General features: G+C 44.3%; 1 protein-coding gene across 1 annotated transcript in view; it reads left to right on the top strand.

Annotated features, from left to right (window-relative positions):
- The window catches only part of Ltf (lactotransferrin), a 29,485-nt gene extending 15,620 nt beyond the window's left edge, over nt 1-13,865 (top strand). The window contains exons 10-17 of the mRNA XM_076869788.2: nt 615-705; nt 1,874-1,921; nt 3,131-3,286; nt 4,631-4,772; nt 8,896-8,963; nt 11,226-11,410; nt 12,254-12,443; nt 13,727-13,865. Coding sequence (XP_076725903.2) covers nt 615-705; nt 1,874-1,921; nt 3,131-3,286; nt 4,631-4,772; nt 8,896-8,963; nt 11,226-11,410; nt 12,254-12,443; nt 13,727-13,761 — 915 coding nt within the window. The 3' untranslated portion in view covers nt 13,762-13,865. The remainder of the gene's footprint in view (nt 1-614; nt 706-1,873; nt 1,922-3,130; nt 3,287-4,630; nt 4,773-8,895; nt 8,964-11,225; nt 11,411-12,253; nt 12,444-13,726) is intronic.

Genomic DNA, 13,865 nt, shown 5'->3' with positions numbered 1-13,865 from the left:
GGCCCTCACATGAGCCTCAGCCCCAGCCCCAGTGATTTCAGTTCTTTTATTTGGGCACCTTTTTTCTGTGGTGCACTTTTTTTCTTTCTTTTTGGTACTAGGAACTGGACCTGGGGTGCTTAACCACTGAGCCACATTCCCAGCCCTTTTTATTTTGGGACCCTGTCTTGCTAGTTGCTGAGGCTGGCCTTGAACTTGCGATCTTCCTGCCTCTGCCTCCCGAGATGCTGGGTTTACAGGCATGCACCACGTAACAGGCACACACCTGGTTATGTGTAGCACTTTGAGTGTAGTGCTAATGAGCTGGGACCAGAGGGGCCCCGCTGTTCCCATCTGTATCTCCATGAGTGAAGGACAGTGTCCTGGAGTACTTGGATACAGGAAGTGTCTTGCTCAGAGGACAGAGGGTTAGTGCAACACGTCCTGTTTTTTTCTAACTGAATTATCGGCACGAAGGCACGTGGGGCTGGTAGAGAACAGTGCCCATGATGCCTCCTTTGGTTCAGTTCAAACAACCCGTCTCACTGGAGTATCTGGCCTAAGGCCTCCCTCAGGGCTGGAGACAGCAACAAGGGGAACAGGCTCACTGCTGCTTATCTGCTTTGCCTCTGCAGAAGGGAGAAGCTGATGCCATGAGTCTGGACGGAGGATTTATCTACACTGCTGGCAAGTGTGGTTTGGTGCCTGTCCTGGCCGAGAACCATCGTAAGTGGAGTTAGCGTCCCCTCTTGGCTGTGGGGTGGGAGTGGGGTGGAGTGACTCCATTCACTGGGTCAGAGAAGTCAAGATGGACAGCTACATTCAAAAGGAGAATCAGAGAAAGGATAAGCAAAAGGGGCCACGTTACCCAGGAAGCTCATTGCACTGTGAATTGACAAAGCCCACACTGGTTTCCTCTTCTTCTTCTTTTTTATTTTTTTAAAGTTGTAGTTGGATACAATACCTTTATTTTATTTCAATTAATTAATTGAACCCAGGGCCTCACATGTGCTAGACGGGTGCTCTGCCGCTGAGCCACAACTCCAGCTCCTGGTTTCTTCTTCTTAATTAATTTTTTTTTTTTAAATAAAGTATTGTGCACAGACAGGAAAGTGCACCGAAGCATACAACTCAATGACATTTCACAAACCGTCCCCTCCCCTGGCTCTGCCTCACGGGCGCCCCTATGAAGACACAGAAAGTTGCAGAAGCCTGTTGTGTCCTGCTGCCACCAGCCCCCTTACCCCTTCTAGGTAGTCATTCTCCTGAATTAAAACAGCATCAATCAGAGCTTCCTATAGTTGCACAGAGAGTGTTTCATATCTGAGTTCTCCTGCTCAGTGTTTGTAATATTTATCCATGTAAGTGTGTAGTTATAGATTTTCTTTTGTTCTCACTGTTGCATAGTATTCTACTGTGTGACTCTACCTGGAATTATTTAACCATGTCACCGTGGATGGCATTTAAGTAATTTCCAGTTGGTGGCCATTGAGACTGGTCTCTATCAACATCATCATCTGTGTCTTTTGTGGAAGCAAATATTCATTTCTGCTGCATGGAAATACTGGGACAGTCTCTCTCTCTTTTTTTAAATTTGATTCTGTATTATGGGGATTATTTTTTTGGGTACCAGGATTGAATTTAGGGACCCTCAACCCCTGAGCCCCACCCCAGCCCTATTTTGTGTTTTATTTCGAGACAGGGTCTCACTGAGTTGCTTAGCACCTTGCTTTTGCTGAGGCTGGCTTTAAACTTGTGATCCTCCTGACTCAGCCTCCCAAGCCACTGGGATTACAGGCATGTGCCACAATGCCTGTCACGGGGATTTAAAAGTTTGTGACTTCTCAATATATCTGAGTGTCTAAATGATGTGTTGTTCATCCTTGTTCTTTAGAATCCCAAGAAAACAAGGACTCTGATTGTGTGAACAGACAACCAGAAGGTGAGTTGGAATCAGTCACTTTCAGGGTCAAGAGTAAGTCCTTGTTGCCGGAGGAGGGGTTGGCAGGATCTTGATAAAATTCACAGAGACATGGCCATAGAAACCATTATTTAGAGATACAAAACAACTCATAGAGGAATGATTATAATTAATGTTTAGATTGCCCTTTAGTCTGATGGAGAACTTTCATATAGTCCTTTATGGTACCTGATCATGTGGAAGGAGCAGTATTACCCCCCCTTCTCATCAATGAGGAAGTAGTGGCCCAAAGAATTAACAGGACACACAGTCTTTCCTTTGCTTGTTCAGTTCAAACAACCCGTTTCATTGGGACACCTCTCTCCATGGCTGGAGGGTGTACCATGGCAGATTCTGGCTCTGAACCAGAGTCTCTTGTGCCACACCCAGTGCTCTACCTGCCTACTAGAGCTGGTGCTTGCTCAGCTTTAGAAGCCTCAACTCTTGTCCTCGGCAGGTCAGGTGCACTCTAACAGAGAAGGATGATGCCCTTGTGAACTCCCTCACTGTGCAGGGCTGGTTTTGACCCAGCACAGGGAGCTCCTTGGAGACATGCTCTCCTGCATCTATAAACCAGTTAATCTGGTGGCAGTCCCTGTTCCCATGTGATGCATATAGCAGGTTGTGATTTATGCACTGTTGGGGCTATTCTTGCAGCCTAAGGCTTATTGCTTTACTGATCCACATGTGAAGGTTTGTAACTCAGGGACATGTTGTGGCTGGTTGAGGACAGTCCTCTGTAATCATTTACAGGATCAGATTTTTTCGGGGGGGGACGTGGTACTAGGGGTTGAATTCATGCCCACTCGACCACTGAGCCATATCCCCAACCCTATTTTATATTTTATTTAGAGATAGGGTCTCACTGAGTTGTTTAGTGCCTTGCTTTTGCTGAGGCTGGCTTTGAACTTGTGATCCTCCTGCCTCAGCTTCCTGAACCACTGGGATTACAGGTGTGCACCACCATGCCCAGCTTTTTTTTTTTTTTTTTTGACTACTTCATTTCGGAGCCCAGATCAGTCTTCCCCCTGCAATAAGGCAGTGTCTTCAGCTTATTTTGGGCTACCTAACAATGCTAGTTATTTTGGGGAATCATTACCCAGCGATGCCTCGTGTCCTGTGTTGGCCTGGGTTGCAGACCCTCCAGACCTCTGAGGTTAAGATGTGCTCTTCTGTTGTCTGTTGTGCAAGGCTATCTCGCCGTGGCGGCGGTCAGGAAATCAGACACTGACATCACCTGGAACTCTCTGAAAGGCAGGAAGTCCTGCCATACCGCGGTGGGCAGGACCGCAGGCTGGAACATTCCCATGGGGCTGCTCTTCAACCAGACAGGCTCCTGTAAATTTGGTAAGGGGTCCTGAGGGTGTCCTGGGAGGGCCATCTTGAAGGGCTGGTGCTGTGAAACCTCAGGGAAGGGAGCAGAGTAGGGGACTCACAGACTGCGGCCCGCAGGTCTCTCCCTGGGGCACCTCCTGGAGTCATGGAGGCTCAGGGAGCTTCCCCACACACCTCTTTCCTGGTGCCATCTACCTCACCAAGGTAAAAGACTGGAGTATCATTTTTTTTTTTTCTCTGCACCACAAGAATATATATAGATCAAGAGAAGTACATTTTTTTTGGAGACCCAAATCTAAATTCCTCACAGGCCCTGGCTTCCCATCTTGGGGGAAGGCAATTGTCTTCCTCCGAAAAAGGGGGTTTCTATTTTTAAACAGAACTGAATTCTTACTCCACCCTGCAAAGGAACCTAGCTAAGACCTCTAGAGCCTGGCTCAACCTGCTTCTGGGGTTTTCTTTGCCTCCCACATCCCACACTCACTTTGGTTAGCATAATCCATGCCCTGTCTGCTGTGGGCATGGTGATGTAGAGGTGGGTGGCCCATTGTCCCCATGGCTCACCTCTTGTGTAGGCGTCTCCTAGAGGAGCAGGGTCCTGGCTGTGTTATCACTGGGTTTTTGGTTCTGATGGGGGCAGCTTCATGTGCCTCTGCCCCTTCCCAGAAATGCATGCTGTGGCTCCTTGTGTCAACCCCCCTTGGTGGCCTTTTGTGCTGTAGGACAGCAGCTAGGATGTGGTGGGAAGCTCCCAGCTTTTCCTGAGGCTGACACATAGTATGGCTATTCCAGTGAAAGGGGCTGCAGGAATCTGATAATGGGTGACACATGCTCAATAGAGCAGGGCTTGTCACCTTTGTTTCCTCATTCCTTGGGTTAAATCACGTCATGGGTTAATTCACATTAGGTTCAGCTGTAAGGAACAGAATCCTCCCCTCCAAATAGCAGACACCTAAACAAGACAGAAGTTTATGTCTCTCATATAAGTGAAGTCCAGAGGTGGGTTGTCCAAAGCTAGTGCAATGACATATAGAGTCAGCAATTCTCTGCCATATGTGGTTTCCATGCTCAAGGTCACTTCATGACCCGTGTCACAACTGGAGGTCCAGTCTCTGCTTCTACAGTCCAAGTTCAGGATAAAGAAAGGGAAGGTTTCTTATCAGCCCTATAGTCTAGAGATTTTCTGATTTCTGGTGGGTCCTTGGTTGGTGGTAATATGTCACCTATTGTGACCGTGAATGTGTTCTTTCTGTCCCGGACCATATGCTGAACTAAAACCAAGCTGCATCACCTGTTAGGTAAAGGCTGTGTTGACTCAGGTTGGAAGAACTGACTTCCCTTGTTTCTTCTGTTCAGGTGAATTCTTCAGTCAAAGCTGTGCCCCTGGGTCTGACCCAGCATCCAATCTGTGTGCTCTGTGTATTGGTGATGAGAAGGGTGAGCATAAGTGTATGCCAAACAATAACGAGAGATACTATGGCTACACTGGGGCTTTCAGGTGAGTCTGTGACTGAGCTCCACCAGGAAGGGTCTGGTCTCTCATCCTGCAACACATTGTCATTGCAGTTCTAAGGGTCCAGGTGTGGCCTGACACAGCAGAGCCAGGAGCCATCCTGTGGGCATCAAATGGGCAGCACTAGTGAGGGCTCCCTCCATCACACCCAGAACCTCCAAGAGTGGAGGCTGGACCAGGGCTGTCTGACCTCAGCTCTGCTATGCTCCTGCCTGCGCTCTGAGCCAAAGTCAACTGCAGCAGACCTCAGTATCCTCATCCTCAAAAAATCAAATGGGTTGAGTGTGTGGTCTTCAAGTGCTTCCTACAATTCAACGTTGTGGGGGAGAATTCTCTTTCCCACGCCCTCTCTGAGGTCTCTAGTGACTCTGGCCTTAGAAATGACAAAAAGAAAAAAGTATTGCAGTGTAGTGAAGGGAGAAATCAACCAAAAGATTAGCTTCCAGAATTCACATGTTGTAAACCTAGAGTGGTCATAACAACTATCCACAGCCCACGTTATAGTTTTATTGTTTCACAGTGGTGCTGTTGATTGGGAGGGTGTAAAAATGCTCTTTTCCCTGGCCCCTTTCTCCATTCTCTTGGAGTATATTTCACCACCAGATGGCATCATGCATCTAAGAAAGATTGGTCAAATGCTAGCCTTTGAGCTTTTAATGTGAATGCGGTAGCTTTTGCTGTAGGGATTGCAATACTCCGATTTGTAAAAATCAAACAAACAAAAATGTTTTTGGAATGTACAAAAATATCTTTAAGGATCTAAAGTTTTGCAAATGGAAAAGTTGCAATGGGATTCCACTCAGAAAATATTGAATAGACACACATGTCTGATAAGACTGCGTCAGAATCATATGATCCTTTTTTCTTTTTCTGGACCTGCAGCAAAGTCTTATTCCATTGGAATCGTCTGCATTTTAGCATTTCTATGTGTACTGCTTTGTCTTTTATTCAAATTCTATTTACAATCTAGGTTGCAGGGGGAATTTTTTAACAAAATAATTGGAAGCTAGAACCAGATGTCTGATATAACTTTGCATTTATATCGAACACCCTATTATTGCTGGCTCTTTATTTCTAGTCTCTCACATGGCTCCCTATCCCTCTTCCACTCCACATCTTCACCTCCATTAGCATCCAATACAATTGTATCAGATTCATTATATTATTATGACTATTCAAACTTTATTATCATATTAAATATGAGATATGATAAGACTATATTTCCCTTATTGGGCAAACTTTTAATTTACTTTGGAGTTCATACTGTCCCCTTTCTTATTTCCTGAATTTTCTGAGCTTTCTTTATTCACTAATTCAAATTCTCTGCCAGTAATGTAATCTCTTCCCCATGCACAAAGTGTACACACACTGGGTGCTGTCTTGCTTTCATCATACACTTGGAGATGTTGCTCCTGCAGACTTCTATCCTTTGGCCACAGTCTGATTGGGTGTTCTTTAGGCCACCTTTACATGCATGGTTTTAGGAATCCCCTTGGCCATCATCTGGGACCTCCCTCTGTGTTGTTTCTTGTTAGATGGCCTGTTTCCTGGATTTTATATCATTACCTCTCTTTGTCTTATTGGAACAGACACACCCCCCATCAGCTTCTTGATCAAGGATGAATAGAAATTGCTATTTTTTTTGAGTATTTGCCTGTCGGACATTTTTATTCTACTTATGAATTGATTTATAGTTTGACTGGGTAACTAGGTCTAGGTTGGACATTTTTTCCCTAGGAATTTTGATAAGATTTCTGAATTTGAGAAATAGCAACATTAGGATATTTTCACCAAACTTGCCTCCTAAAAACAAGCAAAAATGCTGGATTAAGCACATACACAACGTACATTCAGACACACAAATTCTTAAAAGCACCAGATAACTGACAAAATAATAAGGAATTATCAGACTAAAATCTAGGGAGGGAATAGGAATTTAGAGAGTGAATCGGAACCACTTCTATCCTTATTTTGGTAAACTTAACCCTAAGAAATTACCTTATACCCTTAAGGTGAGAGAACCAGAAGTAGCTTCCATGTCCACGCTCAGTGGATTTTAAGTTGTCTGGAAATTTCCTGAGAAATTTAAGCCATGAACCAATTCTTGCATGGATTTGCAATTCAAACTTTTGCCTCCTTGGATGGTCCAGAAATATATATATATATATGTGGTTCCAGATTAATTGTCTCTCTAGGAACCTGTCTGGAAGACAGAATCCTTAAATTAGTTCTCAAAATCTACTCAAAAATTCTTTTTCAATGGCAACGAGCAGTACATGGTAAAAAATTACTATAATAATATTAACTGAACAAACACATAAGAGAAAAAAATTGCTTATGTAAAAATTCAACAGAAAAAAATGTTAGTATTTTTAAAAAGGAATAAATAGAACTTCTAAAAAGGAAAAAAATATAAAAATAAATATGAAAGAAAAAAATGAACTATGTGATCCATTAGTTTAGCAGGAAATAGCTAAAAAGGAAGTTAGGTGGAAGATATGAAAAAAAATTATCTGGAATGTATCACAGGAAGAACAAACAATGGAAAATATAACAAATTTAAAAATTTAAAACCACTAGTACATTGTCATTATTTCTAGAGTTGCTGTTGAGAAATGAGGTATCATTTTTGATTACTGGTTCTTTGTATATGACTTTCTTCTTGAAAATGTTTTGAGCTACTTTTTATGGCAAGTTTTTTGAAACTTCAGATTGTCATTTCTTTATGTGAGTCTATTCCCAATTTATTAGATTGGGTTCTTGGTTGACCATTTCATCTGGAAACTCAAGTTATTTAGTATGGGGAAATTCTTATTTCTTTGACAATTTCCATCCTTCTATTTTCTCTTTAAACTTTAATTTTTCTGGATTATCATCTGATTTCCTTATTATTTATTTTATTATCTTTTCTTTATCTTACAGTTTCTGGGATATCTGCTCACTTTAGTTTTATATGGTTTAAAAGAATTTTTATAATGATGATTATTTTTTTACCTTCTAAGAACTCTTTTTGTATTCTGACTATTCTTTTTTAGAACTTCCTATCCTTGTTTTATGAATTTGTTTCTTTCATATCTTTAATAATATTAATTATAGTTAAAAAAAAGCTTTATCATCTCTCCTACATTGTTTCTGTATCCTTTGAGTGTAATTGTTTTGATCTCCACTTCTTGTGATCTTCCTTCAAATATTTGATGGCCTCTGACTGTCCATATTAAGAGTGTGTGTGGGGGGGAGCGAGAAAGAAGCTCTGGTGCTGACTGTTAGCTCCTATCAGTTGCCAATCTCGGCAAGCACCGGGTCTTCCTGTCGGGTTACTGGTTTGTGTCATTTCATTGTGAGCAACCAATTATCAGATTCTATGGTTATTGTTCTTGACTTGATCAGATTCCCCAGAGCAAAGAAATTTACTATCTGCTTCTTGGGGGGAAATCACAGCCCCGACAACCAGTCTTCTGCAAGCTGAGTGGGGGCAAAGGGCTGTGACTTAATGTTCTAGTATATAAATTTTTCATTTCACTCTTTGTTTTCAGTGTTCCATGTCTGCCTTTAGCTGTGTTTGATTCTCTATACTATAGTACTCTTTAGGTTCAGCCTCCCAGTGGATAAGCCTTTACCCCTCTGCCAGGGTGAAGGAGGAGGTGCATGGGGTGTGGGGGTGCCTTCCTTTCTCAGCCACTTTCAGTGATGTGTAGAGCACATGGCCCCCAACCCTCCACCCCGCCCCGGGGTTCTGCAGTGCACATTAGCTTTCTTCTGAGTTTCAACCCCTTCTAGCTTACAGCACAGCTTTCTTGGCTCTGTTCGGTTAGTAACTGCTCAGCCATTTGCTGCCTGACTTCTGAAGTGGATTATTATCTTCTCTTTCTCTCTCTTTTTTAATGGGTTTTAACAAAATCTCATCAATGTCATTTCATTGGGACTTTTAGAGGAAGGGAGAGAACACAGATGTGTTCTATCTGCCATCTTAAAGCATAAACTCCCAGAAATATTTTCATTTTTTACATGTTTACTTTCGTGTTTCCGTTTTTGAAATGCATAGTATAAATATTTACAAAAATTCTGTTTGTCTTCTCTTGTGATGTATTGTTTTTTTGAAACTTCTCAGGTGCCTGGCTGAGAAGGCGGGAGACGTTGCATTTTTGAAAGATGTCACTGTCTTGCAGAACACTGATGGTAGGTGAAGATATTTCCCTTCCTCTTTCAAAACAGAGTCTTTGGCATCACAACACATCTCAGTGTTTGGTTTTGCAGTGAGGAGGCATTCTAGCAATTCCCAGATTGACTGAAAGAATTCCAAAATTTTACTTTAGTTGGCAACATGGTCACATCTGTAGGTGATACAGTGATTTTGAAGCTGAATTCACACACACACACACACACACACACACATACACACACACACACACACACACCATACTCAGTAGCAAAGGTCTCCCTGGCTTTGTCTAAGCTGAAAAAACTCACCATCTGCCTAGATGAGATCACACATGCCTATAAGTGTAGATGATATGGATTTTTAAAACTGAACATATGAAAATAATATTTCCCTTTTAAAAAAAGGAAGTAGATCTGGGCACAATGATGCATGCCTGTAATCCCAGCGGTTTGAGAGGCTGAGACAGGAGCACCACAAGTTCAAAGCCAGTCTCAGAAACTTAGCAAGGCCCTGTCTCTAAGATATCAAAAGGTCTGGGGTGTGGCTCAGTGGTTAAACACCCGTGGGTTCAATCCCTGCTACCAAAAACAAGTAAATAAAAAATAAAGTAAAAAAGGATGTAGAGGCCTCATTCAGCCTCATGCAAGCCTTTGTTCTGGAAGCTCCTTGGGAGATAGTGGGGACAAAAATTACAGGTGGATGCAGATGAGAAAGGTAATTCACCAGCCGATGGTAGAGCAATCACTCTTCTGATCTCCAGTTGGAAAAAAAAAAAAAAAAAAAGCTACTTCAGTTATTTGCTGTCTTTCAAATAGCGTCTCCCTTCTTCAGCCCTGCTCTGCCTCCCACCCCTCAGCTTTAGCAATGGCTGGCTATTTTGTTCCCTAAGAATAGCCTCCACTTCTGCCTCCCTCCTTCAGTGAGCCCTGTAGTCAGCCACTTCTCCCCTCTCTTCCTGACTCTCCTCTTATCTCCTGGAAAGGGATTAGGGGCAGACCTGTGGGTCCAGAAGGATGTCAATATCAAATAGTGGAATCTAGAGGACGGTGAGGTGTTTCCTTAAGGTGGGAGGGCAGGAGAGACAAGCAGGGCCTGAACGTGAGCCCGTATATGCGCCCACAGACACACGGGAAATTGCATTTAGGATCTATGGCAGTCAATCAAAGTGGTCTCCAGGGACCAGATTGATGACAAATTTAATTTCAAGGCCTCTGGTACTATCTTTTATTGGAACTGATGAAACATATTGGATAAATCCTAGAAATTCCTATTCTTTCTCTGGTTACACTGAAAGCATTTGAAAAGGAAAGGAAATGTTCCTCTTGAATATAAATGAGCTCTAGGTTGAGACACCTAATTCAAAAATCTGAAATGCTCCAAAAGATTTTTGAACACTGACATGACACCCCCAGAGGAAAATTTCACGCCTGACCTCATGTGATAGGTTCACAGTCAAAATTCAGGCTAGAAACACTGGAAACACCGTATAACATTATCTTCAGTTCATGGGCATCACAGGTATATGAAACATAAATGAAATTTGTGCTTCGATTTGGAACCTATTCCCCAAGGTAACTCATTCTATATAAGCAAATATGACAAAATTTAAAAAAAAGTTCAAAGCACTTCTGATCCCAGACATTTTTGATTAAAAAAAAAAATACTCAACCTGGTTTTTTTTTCCTTTCTGGAATTCACTGGAAAATATGGCATAGATGGAGCATTTTCTTAAAAAAAAAAAAAAAACTTAAAGAACTTTTAATATCTTTATTGAGATACAATTTGCAGACTATAAGTTTCTCCCATTCCAAGTGTGCCATTCAGTGGTCTCCAGCCCACAGAGCTGTACAGCCACCAACAGAGCAAAGAGCACTTGAATAACCCCATGAAGGCCACCTACCCCTAGTAGCATCACCCCTCCCCACTCCTTCCGCACAGGTGACTGTCCACTTTCTGCTTCTGTGGCGCTGCCTACTCATGCGAATGGAATCATGACTTGTGGTCTTTTGTGATGGCTTCTTTCACTTAGTGTTTGAGGCCCATCCGTGTGTGACCTTGGCTTCCTTTTATTGCTGAATAGTGTCCCACTCTATGCTAATGTTTGGTTGTCTGAAGTTTGAGTACTGCCCAGAACAAAGCTTTGTTTTCCTCTCCCTCACAGCACCACAACCCCAGTGAATATGTTTTGAGAGGTCAATGGGAGGGTCACATCCACCCAGAAAGACCCCTGGACCACGCAGGGCAGATGTGACTGATACCACCTTCTTTTGTCTTGGCAGGAAAGAACACGGAGGCATGGGCTAAGGATCTGAAGCTGGATGACTTTGAGCTCCTGTGCCTTGATGGCACCCGGAAGCCTGTGACTGAGGCTCGGAGTTGCCATCTGGCGGTGGCCCCAAATCATGCTGTGGTATCTAGGAAAGATAAGGCAGCACACCTTGAGCAGGTGCTGCTGGATCAACAGGTATGGACCACCAGGGCCCCTGGCTTGCTCTTAACTTTGTGGGCTCCTGTTAGGTTGGGCAACCCCGGAGCCAGGTGAATCAGCCCGCACAAGCCTTCTTGGCCCCTCCACTCGACGCTGGTGGGAGCACCATTTGCTCTGAGCTATGGGGAGTCTCAAGGAGAACCACAGAGGCTTCTGACTCTGGGCTTCCTGGGATCCACTTGACTTCTGCCCGGGTCTCTGTGCCCCTGGGCTCCCATTCCCTGCGTGGCTAAGAGGTAATTACTATCCTCTTCCCTCAGAGAGTGGTTACTATGGAAGTTTCCCGAGGCTGGGCCACTGAATAATGTTCTGGACAAGGTCCCTGAGACCACAAACCCAGAGCTTTCTCCATAGATGTAGGTCCATCAATGTGAATGTGATTTGAAGGAAACCCTAAAATTTCCTGAAAATCTGAGATTCTCTACTAGAACTTCTATTTTTATATCACGACATCATTCATTACTCCAGGGGTGCTTCCAAGGCAATGACCCTGGGTATGGAGAAGAGGCTGTGTGCAGCTAAGGGAGGCTGAGTATCCTGCCCCGGGGCAATTGCCTTGGTGAGTGGAAAGACTGACTCTCTGAGAAAGCTGACATGTTAGAATTTTCTAGGTGATCAGTTCTTGGAGGGTAGGCCTCAAAAATACTCAGCTGTCACCTAGTCACCTGCAAGAAGGTCTATGGAAAGAGGCCACTAATTTAGAAGGGAGGTGGCAGGAGGTGAGATCAGAAGTGGTGTGAGAATGGAAGAAACAGCCTCCCAGTTCGTATATTCTCCTGTTTCCCTTGGCTAATCACGTACTGTCACCTTTTGACACAGATTATGTTTGGAAGAAAAGGCAGTAGGTGCCCAGGAGAATTCTGCCTGTTCAAGTCTGATACCAAAAACCTTCTGTTCAATGACAACACTGAGTGTCTGGCTAAACTCCATGGCAGAACGACAAGTGAGAAGTATCTGGGACAGCAGTACATCACAGCCGTTGCTAATCTGCAGCAATGCTCAACCTCCGGTAAGAGGGCCCTGGAGAGCATCACTGAGAAACCATCGCTGGTAAAGGTCAAGATTTTAGGGTCAAAATGCATCTTAGAATGCACATTCTCAAAAGATTCCAATGTAGGGCCGGGTGTGGTGGTGCATGCCCATAATCCCAATGGCTCCGGTAGCTGAGGCAGGAGGATCGCAAGTTCAAAGCCAACCTGGGCAATGGTGAGGCCCTAAGCAACTCAGTGAGACCCTCTCTCTGACTAAAATACAAAATAGGGCTGGGGATGTGGCTCAGTGGTTGAATGCCCCTGAGTTCGATCCCCACCACCCCTCCCCAGCAAAAAAAAAAAAAAATTCAAATGTAGGGAAACTTAACCAGGGAAATGTACCGATCATAATCAAATCCTTTAAAAATATTTAGAAGATATTCCAGAGTGTTGTAAGGCTTCCAGTGATGATTCTCAAGTTCCAGCAAGCTTGACACCTCTGTGCACGGTGACCAACCAGATTTGTATTCCTCGTCCCTCACCCAGGGAGGCAGAGGCTTGTTCTCAACTCAGAACAAATTTGCCTGCGAGGGAACATTTAGCAATGCCTGGAGACATTTTTGATTACCACAATTTAGAAGATGCTGCTGGTATCAGATGGGTAGAGTCCAGGGATGCTGCTAACGAATGCACAGGACAGCTCCCCACAGCAGAGAGTTATCACCAGGCTCCGAATGTGTCAATCCTGTCCAGGACTGAGGCACATTTCAGGTCATTTGATGCTGAGGAGGACCACATTTTGATAACTACAGCTTCAGTCAGCAGGGGATTATGGAGACTGTGTGCCCTTGAGGGATGCTGTCTCTCCCTGCTGACCCCAGGGGCAGTTCTCAGCATGGTGACTCATGCAAAGTGGGAGCTCGGGAAGTGTTTGCAGAGGGATGATTGAGTGGGTAGAAGAACATGGTTGCAAACAAATTTGCATTAACGGCTCACTTTCTGGAACTTAGAGGACCACTACTTGCCTTGTGAACCTGAGAGTGTGACAACTGATCACCTGGAGATAGTAGGGAGGGGTGGCAGTGTCCCTTAGGCCAGAGCAGGGGAACGCCCTGGCTGGTGAAGGCTAGACATGCCTGTGTTCTCTGGACACTGCAGTTGCTGAGAGAAGAGATGGGAAAAATGTGGGAGAGGCCCGCACTGACTCCCGGGGGTGGGAGAAGGCAGAGGAAACCGTTCCGGTGCCCTCCTTGGGTTATTGACTTAAAGAATTGATTTAAACCATCAGTTTCTGAATCTCCTGCTCTGTTGTGTCCCACAGAGCTCCTGGATGCCTGTGCTTTCCTCAGAAAGTAAACCCCAAGAAGACAGACCAGCCTCCCGGAGGGATCTGCAGCCCTTCAGGGCCCACAGCCCCCGAGCCTGGCTGTGCAGAGCCTTGTCCTCCCCTGGCTGAGGGG

Source organism: Callospermophilus lateralis, chromosome 1, assembly GCF_048772815.1.
Source record: "Callospermophilus lateralis isolate mCalLat2 chromosome 1, mCalLat2.hap1, whole genome shotgun sequence".
In the NCBI taxonomy this organism is placed as follows: Eukaryota; Metazoa; Chordata; class Mammalia; order Rodentia; family Sciuridae; genus Callospermophilus; species Callospermophilus lateralis.
Note: the sequence above shows the minus strand (reverse complement) of the source record. Positions and strands in the feature narration are given on the sequence as shown.